This window comes from Canis lupus, chromosome 28 (assembly GCF_003254725.2).
Source record: "Canis lupus dingo isolate Sandy chromosome 28, ASM325472v2, whole genome shotgun sequence".
Taxonomy (NCBI): domain Eukaryota; kingdom Metazoa; phylum Chordata; class Mammalia; order Carnivora; family Canidae; genus Canis; species Canis lupus.
This window is the reverse complement of record NC_064270.1, coordinates 33,339,117-33,359,507: the sequence shown is the minus strand read 5'-3', so window position 1 is coordinate 33,359,507 and position 20,391 is coordinate 33,339,117. Positions and strand designations below refer to the sequence as shown.

Below are 20,391 nucleotides of genomic sequence, written 5' to 3'. Positions count from 1 at the left end.
TCTCCAAAATGTCTTCTCTCCTATATGTTGCTAAATTCAGTCTTAACGTTTTTGGCTCTCCCGAGAGGACTTATTAAAAGAGCCAAATATCATTAAACCATCCAGCAAGATCAACATTATTATTTGCAAGTTCTGTAGGTTTCACAGTGTAAAATTATTCAGGACAATGTAAAATTTCACCACTAGATAATTAAGAGATAAAAATCTATTTCGTTTGCTTCTCAGAGATTTTATGTAAAGTCTGAATTCTCTGCCTGGTTCAGTAATAATAATTCCCAGCTGCATGTCCCCTTTGGGCAAAATACTTGATGTACACGATCTCTCCTCTTACAATTATCCTGCAGAGCGGATATCATTATTTCCATTTCACAGACAAGGGAATCAAGACTCAGAGAGCCAGTGATCTCCTACACGGAAACCCGCTTCCACCTACCGCTGCCCGAGTCCTGATTAAAGGCCACTCTGGGCTTCGGATCCAGCAGCGGAGATGGGACAGGATGAGCTCTACATCTCCCCCAGCCCGAGAACCCCTCTGCCTCGGTTACGTGCCACCGGGGACTTTGTCACTTGCCCCTGTCCACAGTACAATGACTCCTGCTCTGAAAAGCCCATGTGAGTGGTTTGTCAGGGCCTCCAAGCAAAGAGATGCTTTGATTACTACGGGCCTGGACACTGGCAGCAGGTTCTAGGCAGGGGGAAACATTTATGCTTATGTGTTCAGAATGCACACAGGCCTGCCCCAGATGGCCCTGACGCGGCTCCCCACTCAGGGGCCCTGGGGTGGGAGCCCACACTCTGGGTCAGCAGAACAGCCTGAGGAGGGCGAAGAGGGGGCAGGAGCTGCTTTTCCAGCATTCCAGGAGACTCTGCTGCAGGTGGTTCAGGGATGCGCTGTGAGTACCTAGAGTGGCGGGAGACACGCTAACAGGTTGGGGGCCTGTTAACACATTAGAAGCAGAGCACAGAGACGGGTGTTTTTCTGACTCGGGGTGATTCCCCCCTCACTCCTCCAGTCTGACGTGCCCGGCCCCACTTCTGTACCCCTTTGCCCTGTATTTGTTGAGGGAAATTCTTCCAGAAAGCCATGCTCCTCTCTCAGCAGAAAGCCCTCTGATCCTGGTCACTGGCAGGTGTCTGTGCTGGCTGTCACAGAACAGGGATGATGAGGCAGGGAAGCCCCCACCCCCAGGTGTCATCCTGGCCCAGCAGCCTGGTGGTCCTGGTCCCTGGAGGGAGGATGGGGGTACTTTTGCCAGAAGGCCGAGACATTTCTGAACCTTCAGAGCGACCAGTGTCTCCATTCTGGTTGACAGTGAGAATCTCCAGAGAAACTGGGGTGTTCTGGGGTGAGGGCAAGACCAGTAATACAGCAGCCATAGACCAAGCAACCCTTCTGGGTCCCCTGGGGCTCAGGGCTTTGATGGCCGCTTCACAAACACTGTGAAGGGGACAAAACCCCTCACCGTGTTCGCCCTACTGTTCAGAGGAGGCCCCATGGCGCAGTGATGTACCAAGGCCACGTAGCCTGAACATGGAAAAACCAGCATTTGAAGCCTGGGCTGTAGGCGCCAGTGACCAGGCTGTCCCCCCTCACTCCTCGACTCAGTTCCAGGGTACAAAGACCTTTACCTTCAACTCTTGCGTGTAAAGTAGTAAATTAGTGCCCAGTCTGTACACCTTCTGTACCCCCATCATCTCTCCTCCTCCCGCTGCCGTGCGCACACACACGCATGGGTATACACACACATACACACACACACACACACACACACACACACACACACACGCTGTGCACCAAAGGACACATGAGCCACAGAACATTCTTTGGGAAGCCAGCCTGATGCCTTCCTAAGACTCCTGGAGAACTTGGTTTGTGCATTTGAAGACCTGTAAGTAATAAGCTGACAATTTACATTTTCATGAGACATTAGAATGGAAGGCGTTTTATTAAAAGAATATGAACACCGGACAATCACCTGCATATTAAACCCCTCTGCCATCTACATAATTCCATGACTTTGAAAAGCCATAACAATGGTGCTGTCAGATTCACTAATGCCTCAAAGCCGCACTCTGGTGATTTGGGACAACCATAATTATTCGTAAGCATATGTTGCTGCAGAGATAATAGCCTTACGAATGCTTCTAGACATGTGAATTTTAATTCAGAAAAATTTAATTAGAGCTCTTGGATGAGAATCTGTTGCGGATCTTCAGATCCTGTTCAGACACTTGGAAAAAGTCAAATGTGACCCCTCAGGGCTCTAAGGACACGGGAGTCGGTATGAGTGCGTAGTAGAAGGCAGTGACTCCTCTCAAGAGTGAAGGTGGAGATTTCCAAATGTTTTCCACGGTGACGTGACAAGCCCCTCAGGTGCAGGTGCAAGTGGCTCTTTGGTTGGTACAATTGGTAGAACTGCCTTTCTGAAAGGTATTTGCTGTATCATCAGGCACTGTGCCAACCAAGTCTACTGCCAGAGTTAATGGCCTCTGGGCCTTACTCCAGGTCTATCCAAGCTGCTATCAGCCAGGTGGTCAGCGGTAACCCCATGAGAACCTACCACCTCTTCTACCTGCCTTTACCCCTAGGACCCCGGTGCTATGTCTGCATTCACCCACAGATGGTGACGGCATAAGATGCTTGGGCATAAGAAGCCAGACAGGTATCCACCCTGTAGGTGGGCATCTCTGTATTTCCAGTTGCCTAGGCCCCAGGCTTTGGAGATGGAGCATGGTGGCTAGGCTAAACGATTGCCAATACGCTTGACCTTGACCTTTAACCCTTCATTCTGCCAGTTGCTACTCTTGTGACCTTGGGTAACTCATTTCACCTCTCTGAAGCTCTGTAAGATGATGATTCCCATACTTACCTTTCAGGAGAGCTGTACCAGGTACAATCAGGTGTGTACTGGTACCTCCCAGGTGCGTTACAGGTGTCCAACAACAGGTGACAGGTGTGGTTCTAAAGACTTCATGGTCTCTAAGAAGGGAAGCTGGAGAACCGATTTGAAGGCCTGAATGGTTCTTGACCCAAGAATGATGCTTTCCCATCTAAGAAAGTTATTAGGCAGATGCGAATGGTGGGGACCCCCTCCCAGCCAGCCAGATCTCCTTGATCAGCTCTAAAAGGTGGCAGAGGTGACAGCAGAAGCCCCTTCCCCTCTCCTACTCTGCCAGCTTCCGGCATTCACCACGGTGGTCCTGATGCGGACCCACCTTCTTGCCCGCGTCCCCATTTATAAGGTGGGACTGGGTGAAAGTAGTAAGTCCTGTGGCTAGGCAAGCACTGCAGGGTGGCGGCAAATGGCTTCCCCGCAGCAGTTCAGTGTCGTGTTTAAGCGACACGGGGACACCTTGCTCCCAACCATCCCCCAAACTGTGTCTTTCTGGTTGTCCGCGGGTCACAGCACAGGGTGCCTTCCTACTTCCTTCTGGGAGGAGAGCAGGAGCCACTGTGTTCTCAGGGGAGAACAGAGGGGTGCAGTGCAGAGGGGCGCAGCACAAGACCCCGTGCACGGGCTTTGCTTCCAGGCTGACCCGAGCTGGAACCCCGGCCGAGTCACTGACTGCATCGGGCGAGGCTAGAACAGTATCTGAGCCTCAGGATGAAATGGGGATGTTATGCAGGTGTGGACGGTGGCACCGGTCCAGGCACAGAGGGGGACTTACCTGGATTTGTTTCTAAGACAGAGCTGGCTCTTAGCTGTTTCTCTCTGAATCCCACAGGATCTGCCAGTTGCTGCCTCAGTGGTTTTGACTGTCATTTCCATGCACAGGAGCGAGGCAGAGAAGAGCAAGTGGGTGCTGCATCTGGGAGAGTCCCTGGGGCTGCTCGGTGCCTGTCCAAGGCTGGGCTCAGGCTTCCCAGCTCCCTGTGCCTTGATAACCGATGACTTCTGCATTTCCTTCCCTCTCTGTGCCTCAGTTCCCCCATCTGCAGAGTGCAGCTCCCATGGCTTGCCCAGCCCACCCTTGGGAGTGCTGTAGGCTCCAGGAAGATAACACGCGAACAAACTATAAAGGGCTCGGAAGGCACAGCCACATCGGCCCAGCTAACCTGTTGCCAGAACGTAACCCCTAGCTCATGGGCCCACCTTGCCCTACACGCTGCCTCCTGGTACTTCTGAACCTTCATGAAGCTGGGAACCCCACACCTCAGGAACCTGACCCCTGGCAAGTTCACACCTGTCTGAGATTCTGGTTGCCTCTTTAGGGTCCAGACTGCTGCTGAGCTCAATTCACTTGAACCATCATCAGCCAAGCACTTGGCGGTTGGAGAGACACACAGATGCTTACTGCCCCCAGGAGACCCTGTGCTGGGTGAACAAGGAGGTGACTCCTTCCTCCTGAGCTCTGGAACCCTCCAGGGCCCACCCCTGCCCTGTTGCCTGAGATTTTGCCTGTCTCAGGGCAGAATGGCTCTCCATAAGGCCTGCTGAGGGGCAGTCAGCTGGTCTGAGCCCATGAGTACTGTGTGATGATGGTTTAATGTCATGTGTCAGCTTGACTGGCCATAGGTGCCTCAATTAAACATTCTTTCCAAATGCACTTAGCATCTGAATCAGTGGACTCAGTAAAGTGAATTGCCCTCCCCAACTGGGTAGGCCTCAGCCAATCCACTGAGGACTTGAACAGAGCCAGAGTCAGAGGAAAGAGGAATTCACCCCCTTTTTCTCTGCCTCACTGATTAAGCTGGAATATCTCATCTCAGCTTCTCTAGCCCTTGGGGTCAGGACTTTTACCACTAGCTCTCCCAGGTAGTGGGGCCTTCAGATTTCCAGAGTTTCTGGCTTACAGAGGGCAGATTGTGGGACTACTCAGACTCTCTCTCTTCTATCTATCTATCTATCTATCTATCTATCTATCTATCATCTATCTATCATCTCTCATCTATGTATCTATCTACCTACTAATCTATCCTACTTGTCTGTTTCTCTGGAGAATCCTAGTACAACATAGTCATTTGACGAGCCTTGGTGATCTTCTCTGACCATGCCCAGCACACACCTGGAGCCCAGAGAACTCCCTGCATGTGATGAACACGCTGGCATATGCCCATCTCCCTGGGATGTGCCTGGGGCCTCCAGTGACCATAAACACTAAACCCCTCCTCAGGATCTCTTCTCCTCTCAGTCATTGGAGAGGTATGGATGGGGCAGGTGGTTCTAAGAGGAGTATAATTCCAAGGGGACTGTCTGCCAGCCATCAACTGCCCTCCCTGCCTGATGTGCCCTCATTCAAGTCCTCCAAGAGCCTCTGCCTCAGTGCCCCTGATGTGGTGGAGGGCGACAGTGATTTGGCCACTCCAGAGATGCTCCTAGATAAACTCTGATATTGAGTAGGACACTGGACAGAGAAGGAAGTGAGGCAGAAAATTCTGAGCACTCTGGCAGCGCAGCAGGGATGGGGGCTCCAAGGGCTTCCTGGTCACTGAAGGATGGGTAATATAAGCAGCTAGGGGTCACGGACAAGATGGTGCTGGGAGAAAGAGCGTCAGGACATCTCATACCTCAGGCCTCTCTGACTACAGACCAGGGCTGCCCAGCAGGAAGAGAAGGCAAGCCACAGGTGTGAAAAGGTGCAGGTGAAATTAATTTTAATTGTATAGTTTATTTAATCCAAGATATCACCATTCACTATGGGATCAATACAAAAACTGTATATATTCAAGCCATGGAAGTCCAGTGTGCATTTTACACCTACAGTGCTGACAGTGCTTTCAATTTAGACAGGCCATGTTCAAATGCTCTAAAGGAATCTGTGACTGGTGAACACCACCTAGGGCTATAAACCTGGCTCATGCTGTTCCTTCTGCTTGGATTGTCCCTCCAGCATAACCAAATCCCCTTCACAAGCCTCGTCCAGGAAGCTCCAGCTGAGAGACCTCGCTCCTGCCTCAGAACTACTGGACCCTAATCCCTGTCGGATGGCATGACATGGTGTTTTGTCTGGGTGAGAGAGCCATATCTACAGGGTCAGTGTCCCCACCGAGGGGGCCTTCTACAGGACCTCACCAATCCATGCCTCCTCTACAGGGTCTTTTTTATGCTCTGGACAGAAAAGGTGCTGGAAAAATGTGTGCTGAAATGAAAGGAGGGAATGTTTGCATATTTCATGAGGTTTGCTTTGGATGGTTCCTTTGTTCACACAAGAAAGCCAAGACAGGAGCCAGGTGGGCTGGTGGCAGTGGGGAAAAGAGAGTATCTTCAGTAAATGGTGCTGGGAAAACTGAACAGCCACATGCAAAAGAATGAAACTGGACCACTTTCTTACACCACTCACAAAAATAAACTCAAAATGGATTACAGACCTAAATGTCAGACCTGAAACCATAAAATTCCTAAAAGAAAACACAGGCAGTAATTTCTCTGACATCAGCCGTAAAAACACTTTTCTAGATCTGTCTCCTCAGGCAAGGGAAACAAAAGCAAAATTAAATTATTGGAACTACACCAAAATAAAAAGCTTCTGCACAGCAAAGGAAACCATCAACAGAGTGACAAGGCAATCCACAGAATGGGAGAAGATATCTATAAATGACATATCCAAAAAGGGGTTAATATTCAAAATATAAAAAGAACTTCTACAACTCAATACAGGAAGAACAAATAACCCAATTAAAACATGGGCTGAGGACATGAATAGGCATTTTTCCTAAGAAGACAAACAGATGGGCAACAGACACATGAGAAGACTCTCAACATCACTCATCATCAGGGAAATGCAAATCAAAACCACAATGCGGTATCACCTCACACCTGTCAGAATGGCTGGAATTAAAAACACAAGAGATAACAAGTGTTGGTGAGGATGCGGAGAAAAAACGACAACCCCCCACCCTGTATAGTGTTGGTGGGAATGCAAACTGGTGCAGCCACTGTGGGAAATAGTGTGGAAGTTCCTCAAAAAAATTAAAAATAGAATTACTGTATGATCCAGTAATTCCACTACCGGGTATATATCCCAAAGAAAATTAAAACACTACTTTGGAAAGATATAAACACCTCTGTTTATGGCAGCATTATTTATAATAGCCAAGATACGGAAGCAGCCCAAGTGTTCACTGACTGCTGAACGGATAAAGAAGATGTAGTGTATATGCAATGGAATAGTACAGCCATAAATAAAAAGAATGAAATCTTGCCATTTGCAACCACATGGATGGAACTAGAGAATATAATGCTCAGTGAGACAAGTCAGTGAGGGAAAGACAAATATCTTATGATTTCACTCATATGTGGAATTTAAGAAACAAAACAAAAAAAAAACACAAAGAAAAAAGAGAGAGAAAAAAAACAGACTCTGAAATATAAAGAACAAAGTGGTGGTTGCCAGAGGGGAGCAGTGGGTGGGGGATGGGTGGGGGGAATGAGTGAAATAAAGGGGATCAAGACTACACATATCATGACAAACACTGAGAAATGTGTAGAGTTATTGAATATTATACACCTGAAACTAATATAACACTGTATATACTTCAATAAAAAAATAAAATTAAAATTTGTCACCACCACCCCTCAAAAAGAAGAAAAGAAAAGAAAGAAAAGAAAAGAAAAGAAAAGAAAAGAAAAGAAAAGAAAAGAAAAGAAAAGAAAAGAAAGAAAAGAAAATCAAGGCAGGAGCTGGCTAGGTGGTGGCAGCGGGGCTAGGAGTGGCTTCACCAAAGCCGTATTTTGTATATATGAGGTTTTCTGGACATAGCTTTTCCTCCTTAGTACGTTGCCATTCATCCCCATAAAAGATGAACAGTTTTGCGAATATTTTTAAAAACCCCAAATGCATCAAATCCATTTGGAGGGAACATATTGCATTCTGAATCTACCATCAATTTTACTGAAACGTTATTTTCTGGGCACCATTAGAGGAACCAAGCTATAATCAGAAAAAAAAAAAAAAAAAAGGAAATTTTGTTGGGAAATGAGATTAAACCAGAGAAAAATCCGATAGTTTAAAGCTGGAGCCACATTACCTATTCTCCTCTGAGGGTTCAAGTTCCCGTCATTAGCCCACCGGTCCCCTTCCCTGTGGGATCTGAGAGGAGAGGCGTCTGCCTGCTCTCCCCACCTGATGCTTCATGCCTCCTTGGATTTAATCCCCTCCCTGCACGAACCACCCAGTCACAGGCTGGCCCAGGTGTAGCTACAAGTACGAGGGACGGAGTGCCAACCACCGACGTCATCCACACCGGGCCTGTGCTGCCCACGTCCCTATGCTCCAAGCCCTCCAATCCTCAAACAACCCTAAGGGGCAGGCACTGTTTATTTCAATGGGAAGCCAGAGGCTCAGAGAGGTGACATCAGTGGCCCAAGGTCACACAGCAGGAGGAAGTGCAGCTGTGGTTTGAGCCCAGGTGGGCATGTTCCAGAGCCCGTGCTGTAACCACCCTGTGGCCCGGCCCCCTCAGCCCTCGACGGCAACAGAAACCCACCTTCCTGTTACTGCCTGGGCTTCATGTCCCCTGGAAAACCTGATCCATGCAAACTCTGGCATCCTGCCTGGATGCAGTGCATCTAGACCAAGGGTTCTCCACCAGGGGTGACACTGGTCCCCAGGGCAGTGTCTGAAGACATTTCTAGTTGTTAAGCGGGGAGCAGGAGGGAAGTAGTGGTGAGCAGTGGGTAGAAGACACCGTGCTGCGAACACCTACAAGGCACAGAGCAGCCCCACCACAAGGGGAGTTCCACCAAAATGTCAGCAGTGCTGAGGTCTAGTGGACGGTTCTAGAAGGAAGAACATGGCTGTGCTCTGTCCAGATCAGACCTATGCAGGGACCTGCAGACCGTCCTAAGGCCTACATGCAAAGTGAGATTTCCGCCAGAGGAAGCAGCTGTGAAGAGACAGTGGAAGATGCTCCCAGAGGAGAAGAGACGGGGGCTGTCGTGGAGGAGCCAGGCTCACTGTCTGCACATCGGCAGGGCCCCTAGGAGGGGGGGACAGATGTTCTCCTGCACCAAAGGAAGCAGATAGCTTTCTACAGGGCATCAGATGTCAGCTCAGGACAAGGATGGACGGAGACACTTGGCTACCATGGGCTCCTCCTCCCCAGAGCAGGCAAGGCCACCCTGGGGTGGACAGCCAGGCAGGAGTCTTTCCCCCTGCCAGCTGAGGATGCTGGGATGCTGGCTGTGTTTTTTCCAATTTCTCTCTCTCTCTCTCTCTCTCTCTCACACACACACACACACATACACACACACACATATGTAGATCCCACCTCCCTGGCTCAACATCCACCTCCTAATCAAACACCAAAGTCTCTTTTTATTGTCAGCTTCCCAAATAGTTAAGCCATTTTGGATATAGAGTTGTGAGTCTTTTTCCCCCCTCCAGTGTGCAAAACTGATGGGATGATGCTTTTTTTCTGGCTAAAGCACAAGAGAGAAATCCTGTAGGTAGAGCAGGGTGGCTTTTGGAATGCACAGCCCTGTGGCCAGCGAGCTGCAACTTGCAGCATGATGAGGTTGCGGGGGGCGGATGGGAGTGAAGGTGGCAGGCTCCTGGCTAATAGGCAGGAGCTCCCCAGAGCGGTGGGATAGGCAAGCCTACCTGGCTGGGCACAGAGTGGGCTCCCTGCTCTCTGTGCAGAGGGCAGGTGGCACCTGCTGTGGACCAGGGTGTCCAGGCTGAGAACGCCTGGGGGTGAGGCCACACCGTGCTTGATGGGCAGTAGTAACCCAACCAGGGCAGGGCGTCTTCCTCCCTTCATTCTCCCGTTTCCCTTCCTTTGGGGCCTCTTGGGGCTGGGGCTGAGGCTAAAGGGTTAGATGATGTGATTTGGGAATCAAGGTGGGGAATCATTTCCATCCTTCTGGTTCCGAGGGCCAGAGAGAAAAAGCATGTGCTTCTCACCACTCTCACCAAACCTGTCAAGTTCACTGTCACCTGCTGGAAACCTGCATCCAAGAGAGGTCGGTGACCATTTCAGGTCACACGGGCCCTGATTTGCCCTCCCAAACCCAAGTCCCGCTGGTCGGGCTCACCTGGTGATCACATAGGGTGCAAAGCATACGAGGAAGGTCCCTATGAAGGTGCTGATCTTCTTGGTAGCCCGCTGCCGCCTCCTTTTCTGCTCCTCCAGACAGCGTTCCCGCACACTGTGCATGAGAGAGAGGAAGACGACTTGCTATCAACGAACACAGGCAGGGCTGTGAGTGCAGGGACTCAGGGAAGAGCCAGGGAGACCCGAGGTCGAGTCCTGGCCGTAGGTGCGTGGCCTGGGACACATACATGAGTTTGGACATGTGCATGGCATTGCCAAGCCTCAGTGTCATCCATAAAATGTACATGGTCATATAATAAAATGCCCCCAGGGGCTCATTTGAGAATTAAATGCAAAAAGCACACAGATGCATGAAATGCATTCAATGCATAAAGCACATAAAGCAATTAGCATGGTGCCCAAGTGGAAAGAAATATAAATTCTCACTATTACTATTCAGAACTCCACTGGTCACCTGCTGTATGCCAGCCCCAGAGTCCACATTCTCTAAGTAGTAAATCTAATTCTCGTCTTTACTGATATTCATCCTGCTGGGTGGGTTTTACCTGCCAGGTGGGTTTTTCCCTCCCCTGTTTTACAATGAAGAGTATGAGCTCAGTGAAGCCAAATGGTTTGCTCAGCTGGTAAATGGAGACAGGATTTGAACCCTTGTGTGTGTTTCTCAGAAGCTGGTCCTTTCTACCTGGGGTGACACGGACTCCGTGCATGCAGGGTGGCACGGGGATTCCTTTCCTCCAGCCTTCAGCGCTGTGTCTTCCATCCCAAAGCCTCAGCCCTGTCTGGAGCTACAGACCTTATCTTATGGGGTCACAGGGTGAAGTCACTTGGTTCCTTCAGGGACCAAGCTCAGTGAAGCTAAGACTCCCAGGTCTCTGGGAAATCAGGGACACAGCTTTGAGGATGGAATCAGGAGCTTGCTGCCTATGCTTCTAACCACATCCTCATCCTGACTCGACTTGCTCCAGGGCCTTTCAAGAACTCACATCTCCCACCAACTGAGAGAAGTGGTTCATGCCACCCTTTCCTGTAGCCACAGGGTAATTCATGAGCACCAGCGAGCTGTCCATTGCCACTGTCAGAGCCCAAGGGGCAGGTCCAGCCACAAGGTTCCACGTGCTCCAACCCATGGGTTTCCATGTCAGCAGGTGTTTCTGCTGTTTATTTTTAAAATAAATCACATCATTCCAAAAATGAACAAGGAGAAAGACCACAGACTGAGTTGCCCAGGAAGTGGAGATAATCTGGCAAGAATGAGGCCCATTGTGCTGCAGAGACCTCACTCCAAATTTAGGCCAGTCTGTTCAAGGAAGGCAAGGAGAGGAGAGAATGTGCATGAGCCGGGTTCACAGGCAGCATTAATGCCAGGGCAGCCTCCCCTTCCTTCCACAAGGACTATCATCTTAACACCGAATCAGAACTCTTCTTCACCATATTTCTGATTGCAGATGGACAATTCCACATTAGATTAGATTGAAGGCCCCTGAAATTCTTGCAGGACTTTTCCTGCTTGACTTGAAATGTAGAATTGGGAGCTGGAGTTTGGTTTGGTACAAACAGGTTTCACACTAGTTGTAAAATTATTAAAATGAAATCACATTACTAATTCATTTCTAATAACTAATATTAATAACAACTCACATTTCTTGAGACTAATCCATCCCATTTTAGATACTTTGATGGAGGTTCATGGGTGTCGGTTTATTTGAGGCTCTCAACATCTTTATATATTGAGGACTGATACAACTATAATCTTTATTTTATTTTATTTTATTTTTTTTTTGGATAAGCAGATGAGGCACAGAGAGGTTAAGCAACTTGCTCAAGGCCACACAGCTGGTGAGTAGTGGTGAGTGGTGATAGGATGACCAACTTGTCCTGGGTAATCGGGACTGTCCTGGTTTTAGCACTAAAAGTCTTGCATCCTGGATGCTTTGCATGGGACTGGCCCTGTTTTAAAATGGAAAGTCCCACATCTGAGAACCCCTTCCACCTAGAGCAAACCAGGACAGTTGGTCCCCCTAGGTGATGGCAGGATCTGAACCCAGGCCATCTGACTCTGGAGGCTTCAGTGTCATCTCCCAACTAGTGTGCGTGTGTGTGTGGAGGGAGGGGACTCTTCACAAACCCTTTGGGAGGCACCAGGGCATCATCTTATCCAGAAAACCTGAAGAATACAGCTGATGGAACAGGAGGACTGGGGGGTTATGCCTGAGGTCACACAGCAAACGTCAGTCTTAATCTCCTTGCTCTCCATTTATACTTGGGTCTCTGCAGAGTCTTCTACCAATGTCTTCTGGCTCCTGTGACGTGTGCATGATATGGGTGGGTGTGGAGAGAAGGTACAGGTCCTCACAGGAGGTCTGGGTGCAGTGAAATAACCAATTTATCTTGGTTTGCCTGAGATTGTCCTATTTTAAAACTCAAAGTCCTGTGTCCTAGGAGAGCCCTATCAGTACTTGGCAAACCAGGACTATGATCACCCTAGGGCGCAGCATGTTTGGTATTTTCTCCATAACATAGGCCCGTTTGTTTTAATATTATTTCCCCCAGGGATCCCTGGGTGGCGCAGCAGTTTGGCGCCTGCCTTTGGCCCAGGGCGCGATCCTGGAGACCCAGGATCGAATCCCACATCGGGCTCCCGGTGTATGGAGCCTGCTTCTCCCTCTGCCTATGTCTCTGCCTCTCTCTCACTCTCTCTCTCTGTGACTATCATAAATAAATAAAAATTTAAAAAAAAACCTTCTTATTTAAAAAAAATATTATTTCCCCCAAAACATTCATGTAATTGAGTTGAGAATTGCTAGAGATTTGGGACATGAGCTGGGTGTCCTGAGCCATCGCAGCACACTCACCCCATGAGAGGTAGAGCATTCTAGGCCTCTCCTAAAAAAAAAGCACGGAATTCATATAAATGCCTAAACAAGGGTACCCCAAGGAAGGTGATGATGGCACTGGGCCCCCCTCCAATCTGTGACCCTGATGATGTTGTCCATTTCTCAGATGCTTTAGAATAACCTTAATGAGTGAAAGAGCTCTGGATTAGATGTCCTAGTCCGAGCTCTGCCCTCCTTGCTATGTGGCCTTGGGGAAGTCACTCAATCTCTCTGAATCTGGTTCATCATTGATCCACGGGGAATTTCATAATAGCCATAACTGGAGCTACCATTTGTCAGGGACAAAAATCACTCATCAGGTCCCAAGCTCTTGAGGAGTGAGGAGCTCCCTCCGGCACCCTCCGCAGGGACTGAGCTCACCGCCAAGGAGCTGACCACCCAGTTGTCTCCCCTCTCCCTGCTGCGCCAGATAGTCCTCCCTTAATGACACAATGCAGACTTAAAAGCAGATACTGGTAAAAGCTTCGGAGGTCTTTGGGAGGATAAACAGACACATTTCAGTGACCCTACAAGAATAAAGTAGACGCTGTGCAGGCTAGAATGATCAACGTCATGACTGTACACTGTAAAAATCTATGGGGAATAATTTTAACTGTTCTTGCAAAGCTTTGTACAGGAGGAAGAATTAAATCACAAGCTCTCTGCAGACATGTTATATCTGTGGCTGCCCGCAGTGCAAAGCTCAACATCTAACATCGAGAAACCCCCTAATCAGTGTGTGTTGTACAAAGTGATGAACCCTTAAAAAGACATCTTAGAAAATTAAGTCTCAATCATTTAAGTGACCTCCTCAAAAGAGATGATGGGAGAAACCTGTTCTGAAACAGACTTTTTAAAGTGAGCCTTAGAAACCTTGAGCCGATTGAATAAAGCAAGTCTTGTCGATGGATGAAAGGCCATGAAAGCTTCCACTAGCCTGGAGTCCTTTTTTGTTAATGGTGTGATAGGAAGCATGTGGCACCAGAGCCCGGCTTCTGGATTCAAACCCAGGCTCCACCATTTAATTTCTGCGTGGCTCTAGGCAAGTTATACAACCTCTCTGTTCATCAGCCTCCTCATCTCTAAAATGATAGTTCTAAAAAAATAAATAAATAAAAAATAAAATAAAATGATAGTTCTAAGAGTATCTATCTCATAGGGTCTTACTGAGATGAACATCCAAAATGTACCTAGGACAGTGCCTGACTCAGCCCTCAATAAATAACAACCGTGATGATAATCTATTCAACATGTTTATTGAACAATTACTATGTTCCAGTACTATCTTGAACTCCAAAACCACAGGGCTCCCTCCCATTGCAAATGTTTTTCTTTCTGCCCTGTGCATTTGTGAGAGACAGACAGGAAGAAATAGCTGCAACCAAGGGCTGTTCCAGAGGAGGTCTGAGCTGACTCCTGACTCTTGCGCTGGCTCTGTGACCTTCTCTGGCCTCCAGGAACCCAGTGGAAGCTGTCTTAATGACTCCTGGCATACCATGGGGGTCTGGGATAGATGTTGTGTCTGGGTTAGCATCCACGTGGGCCTAGTCATGTCTCTGCTCTGAGACAGACTGGCTAGACCCCACAGTCACACAGTCACGTGTAGTATGGGGAACCCCCTCATCTACCCAACCCAGCTCACAGACGGAGAAAATGAGGCTCAAAGCAGAGAGCAATGGGCCCCCCTCCCCTAGAGAGTGAGATGCTGGAAGAGCCAGCGCCCCATTACTGGCGCTCCTGGTCAGGAACCACACTGCTTCTTCCCTGAACACCTGCAAGAAGATGGATCCATCTCCCCTGCCCAGAGCTCTCCTGATTTCCAGGTGAGGCCGGAGGATGTCAGAAGGAGGGCAGGGCGGCCATGCAACCCTCTTGCTTATCATTATTGTTAAGCACAATATGAGAGCAGCTTACCTGCACCCGGAACAAAATAATAAAATCACTCCGCGCTTGCTCTCATTTTTCCCCCACCATAGCTTTGCAAAACTGAGCTCTTTGAAATCTTGTAGCCCTGTGAGCTACAGTTTGATTTGCAGATGAGGACACAGAGGGCCAGCAGGGTTTATGCCATGCCCAGGGTCCCACAATGAGTTCAGGACAGAACCAGGACTCCTGACTTCAGGATCTGGGGTATCTCCCCCAGATCCCACTGCCCTCCACAGGATCCCAGAGCAAGAAGCAAGCTGCATCTAGCCACACTAATGCATTCTCCAGATATTTCTGGGCACAGGAGTAGCAGCAGGAGTCCTCAGACTTATAGGCTGAATCTGTAGATTCATAGGGTGAGGGGCTCCAATTTCCCTTGGCCAGCAACATTCGACCAGAGTACAAGCAAGCACATCAGCGTGGGGGTTCCCGAGGGCTGCCGCAGGGCACAGAGCTTCCCTGTGACAAAGAGACAGCTTTTCTGGCATTGTGACATGTGGGGCCAAAGAGATGTTCCCTGGTAGGCGTCAATAAATGGCAGAGGGGACAGAGAAGGCTGGGAATATCTGAAGTGAATAAATGAGGCAATCACGGCCAATATCTTCCAGTCCCAGACACCTCCAGGCCCAACACAATGGTCTGAGCCCTGAATGGGCCCCAGATGACTGCAGACGGTCCAGAGCGCATGCTCCAAGTGTTCCCAGGGTAATCCAGATTTGTTTCCTGGCTTTTAAAAGAACAAAACAAAAGGCAAGGGAACAGGCTGACCAATGGGGGAGTAGACTTTGAGTTTGGGGTCAGGACACTAGTGTGAAAATTCGTGTCCTCAGATCTCACAAGAGGGGGGCCCTGTGCTGGGCCCTGGACGGTGAGGGGACGATGCCCCTACCCACGAGCTGAAGACTTCACGTGCCCACCCAGAGCCCACGTCACCCATTCTAGATCAGGCCCCAAGTACGCGGAACACAGAACTCCCCCCTAGATGCCCCGATCCTGCTTCTAGGATGTGAACAGGCAATCTCCCCGAGGGTGGACAGGGCCATGTGTGCTCGGCTCGAGGCTGAGGGGGGAGGCTCCTTGCCTTGCTGGGTAGAGCCAGGGCTGGGAGGAGAGGCAGGGGCTGTGTGCTCGGCGCCCCCCACCATGGACGGGGCTGAACTCCACGGAGCCCGAGAAGTCTAAATTTGAACCCAGCCTTGCAGCGCATTATAAATGTATACTTGTCAAGGTAGGAGGACAGAACATATTTCATTTAACAGTTTGTAGGCTTAATTTAGAACTTCTAAATATTTATATAGATGGTGAGCCTCTATTTGCACTTTTGTCCCATCCATAAATCTTAGGGGCAGAACGGGGCACACATTTTGGCTCGAGCCACATCCTTGATCTGTTAAATTAAGCAAGTGGCCTCCCCTCCTTCCCCGGGTCTCCCAATTTCCTCCCCTGTAAAGCCAAGGGCACAGTGAGGTTGTCTCCGTGGGCCCTTCCATCTCCAATGCCACAGCTCGGACGCCCCCTGGGGCGGGCACCTAGCCAACCCTCAGTAGACCCTGGTCACAAGGAGGAGTGTGCTTCACCAACTGAAATCACAGACCCATGCCAGCGAGCAGCGGACCCCCAGCTGGCCCGGGAGAGCAGGGAGGCCACCTTGGTGCCCCGACGCCCCACCTATGTCCCACGCAGGTGAAAGCCCATGCCTCTGGCAGCACCAGAGAGAGGACCCACTATTCCTAGTTCGGAGCTATGGTTTGGGAGAACAGAATGTAGCAAACTGAGCAGTTGGAGGACCAGGTGGGAAAAAAATATTAGCAATTCCTAATTGCTTCATGCATGTCGCAACTTGGAAAGCCACCTCAGGAAGATGGGAGTGGGGAATGCCTCTCAGGACAGATTTAATTTAAAACAGAGGGTCCCTGGCAGTATTGAAACAAAGGAGTCCAGCCTGCCTCTCGCGGCATTAAACACTCTGTGGGAAGAGCAGACACTGACAGGGAGCTTTCTGACAAACGTCGCCCTGGGCCTCAGGGAACTCAGAACGGTCCCTTCTAATTAAGTCCCAGGAGGCCATTAGTGTGGTGGCTGTTAAAGAAAACTTCCAGCAAGCAAAGACTCCACCTGCTGCCCTGGCTGTCCAGATAAGGAGGCCTGGTTTCTGCTGATCCCCAGGTGCCCCTGGCTGTCAGCACCAAACCAGCCCAGGAGCCTTGGCTGATCTTTCTAGAGCCTTCGTGCCTAGGGCTTGGACGTTCGAGGGGCAGCCTTCTCCATCCGACAGAGCGAGATCGCAATTTCTCATTTGTGGGGAGGAAGAGTTTGGGGCTGCCAAGAAAACAGGCTGTGGATCAGCTGTCAGGAAGCTGGTGCCCTCCTCTGTGGCCCAACACCCACCCTCTTGCTCTGGGGACCCGACTCCGCACAGAAGGCAGGCTGGGTTCACTGAAGGGACAGTGCTGTCACAGCTGCCCATTATGTTGTCACCTCAGGCCAGCCCTCTGCCAGCGGAGCCTGTCTGAACTGGCCGGGGGCCATCCCTGCCTCAGCAGCCTTTCCCCTCCCCGGTGCAGACTAGTGCTGTTCCTTGGTGCCCCAGGGACCCATGGCACTGGGAGAAGGGGCTCCTGAAAGCATCCTGGGGCTTAGAAGAGGTCAGGGTTCCCCCAGAGGGGAACAGAGGGAACAGAGGAGACTGGAGGGCAGCAGAGCAGCGGCCTGGAGTCGGTGACAGATTTGCAAGTTGTGCAAGAGTGGAGACGGCCCTATATCCCAAATGGGCTGACTCCTGTTCTGGAACATGGATGGGCAGCACGGATGGGATTTGTGACTGGTCTGAATGAGAGCTGATTCCTTTCCTGGCTCAACCCCTTCTCTGCTTAGACTCCTGGTGGGAGGGCCCCCAATAGGAATCCTTCTAGTCCTGGTTGTTCAGCAACATTGCCTATTGCTTCTAAAAGAGCCCCCGTCAAGTCCTAGGGATGCACCTTCTAAAGCAAGGTCCCCACACCCCGGGAGATGCAGTTGTGACTGCACAATATTACCATAAGCGACACTGAACCATAAACAGACACGGGCAGGGAGTGAGCCCAGATCTTTGTGGGCAGTGTGCGCATGCATGTCACCTGTGACAGGTGCACATGTGCTGGCCCGTTCGTTAGACATGCAGTTTACACATGAACACACGCGACTGTTCATATGCCCTGGTGTCCTTGTGCTATTGGTCATTCATATAACACACTGTCCATGATCCCATGGAGAAGACTGGAAGGCTGGAAGCTTTGGCCCAGCACGTAATGAGGAAGGGTCATTCTGGGGAGAAACAATGAACGCACACATGCCTCCCTCTGCACGTGCAGACACAGTGAAGTTTAAGGGCTCTTCTTTCTGTTGCTCATGGGCAGAAATGACTCACATTGAATGAACCCTTGCTCCGACCGATACATCCGGTCTGTCCCCCTCAGCCATGAGCTTGCTTCTCCCCGGGCGGGGAGGGGCATTCGCATGCTAAGGACCCAGCTCCCTCTCACTGCCCCCAGGCCCCCCCCTTCCTCGAGGAGCTCTCTGTCTACCTCACTTTCTGTGCCATCTGGAAGCCAAAGCCCGGTACCGTAGGATCCTGGGTGACAGAAGGGAAGCCTGCCCTTCCCTGGGACGTTGAGATACAGAAGAACAGTCCTTAGAGACACCACCAGCCATTTCCTTCCTTGATTTGTTAGCCTCATAAGGAAAACCCAGGTGAGCTCAGGACACCTCAGCTAAGAGTGTCTTCCTTTATTCCCGGAGATGCTCCAGGGGATGGTGTGAGTTCCCAGGGGGTACCTGCACCTGAACTGCCCACCCCAACCTGCCTTTCTCAGACGGCAGCCAGGTGAGCGGGAGGTGGTGTGGGCAGGTTTTGTGCCAGGAGCCCTGTGGGTGATACTGCCCCTCTGCAGGGGCCTCCGACCTCCAAGTCTGGGAGACGCAGGACAGTGCCATTTGGCGAGGGCGGGAAGAGACATCCCCCCTCCTCCAGCTCCCTTAGATGCTCCTTTCAGCACCCACAGAGGAAGGTGCAGCCCGAGGACTCTCTCACACACAGGATCAGGAGACAGAGGCAGCATCAGACACCAGAGAAAGGAAAGACCCAGAAGAGCAGCACATTCTCACTCCAAGAGCTCTCGAGGGGCTCCCCGGGCGCCTAAGCCACACTCCCAGGGCCCGCGTGGAGCCTTTTAAAGGACTCAAGCAGCCAGCAGAGACCACTGCCTGCCTTCCGCATGCTGGCTAAGGTGGAATCCACAAACACACGGAAGAAGGATAAGCAATCCAAAAAGTCCTGACGCCAATTTCTTCCGAGGCTTCACAAAACGTACATACCATCTCACCCACGTTTTTGGTGGCCCTGCTTTGTGGATGCTCTAAGCCCCTGTCTCAAGACCCGCAGCCCCGGTCCCCACCCCCCACCTCCACCTGAGCTTCCCGAAGAAAGAATGGAGGCTCCACAGCCAAGGGACCTGCCCGAGGCTGCACGCTGGGGCGTCGGGGGGCGCACAGGGACCCCCTACCTCCCACCAGGGGCCCTCCCACCCTCCCCCAGCGCCCCCCTCACCTGGGGTGGATGTCCACGAGCAGCACGAGCGTCTGCATGGTGATCACGTCGATGCGCTTGCAGTGGAAGCGAGCCACCTTGAGCACCTTGAGGTACGTGCAGCAGAGCACGACGAAGGACAGCAGGAAGCTGAGCGCGTGGAAGGCGCCCGTGAAGACGGCGAAGCGCAGGCGCTCGTCCGGCCGCCGGCTGCACAGCGTGCACGACGCGTACAGCTGGTGGAAGCCGAGCCAGGACAGGGCGAGCGCGGCGGCGGGGAAGGCGAGCGCGTGCAGCCACGTGTAGGCCACCATGAGCGCGGCGTCGCGGAGGCGCATCTTGGCGCGGTAGCTCAGCGGGAAGACCACGGCCACCCAGCGGTCGATGCTGAGCGCGGCCATGCTGAGCATGGAGTTGGTGGCCAGGAAGGTGTCGAGGAAGGCGGCCAGGCGGCACAGGCGGTCCCCCGCGGGCTGCCGCTGCGCCACGACGCCGGCCAGCGTGAGCGGCATGTTGAGCACGGTGCACAGCAGGTTGCCGCACGTGAGGTTGAGGGTGAAGAGCGCCGGCGCCTGGCGGCGGATGTCGGCGCTGTGCAGCAGGCACAGCAGCACCAGCGCGTTGGACAGCAGCGAGACGCCCATCGTGCCCACCAGCAGCCCCGCCAGGCCCGCGTCCCACGAGTTCATGGTGCGCGCCCGCCGCGGGCGCTCAGGGCCCGCCACCCGTCGCCATGGCGCCCCCGCCGCCGCCGCCCCGCGCCCCCCCGGCCCCCCGGCCCCCGCCGCCGTGCGCCCCGCGGCCCTCACCCCATCCCTCCACGCGCGGGCCGCCGCCGCCGCCGCCGCCGCCGCGCAACCACCGGCTCTGTGGTCCCGCCCGCGCCCGCGCCCGCGCGCTCTCCCGGGCTGCGCTCCTCTGCCCTCTCCCGCTGCTGCTCTCTCCGTCTGCCTCTCCCACCCCCAATCTTTCTCCTCCCCTCCCGTGGTCCTCCCCCCTCCTCTTCTCTCGCTCTCTGGAATCTGGCTGCT

The 20,391-nt window shown here is 51.7% G+C and overlaps 1 protein-coding gene across 1 annotated transcript in view; it reads right to left on the bottom strand.

Moving 5' to 3' along the window:
* Window positions 1-20,098, bottom strand: part of GPR26 (G protein-coupled receptor 26) — a 30,605-nt gene extending 10,507 nt beyond the window's left edge. The window contains exons 1-2 of the mRNA XM_025467532.3: window positions 19,382-20,098; window positions 9,978-10,091 (exon numbers count right to left, since the gene is read on the bottom strand). Of these exons, the coding sequence (XP_025323317.1) occupies window positions 9,978-10,091; window positions 19,382-20,049 (782 nt within the window). The 5' untranslated portion in view covers window positions 20,050-20,098. The remainder of the gene's footprint in view (window positions 1-9,977; window positions 10,092-19,381) is intronic.
* Window positions 20,099-20,391: the final 293 nt, after the last annotated feature.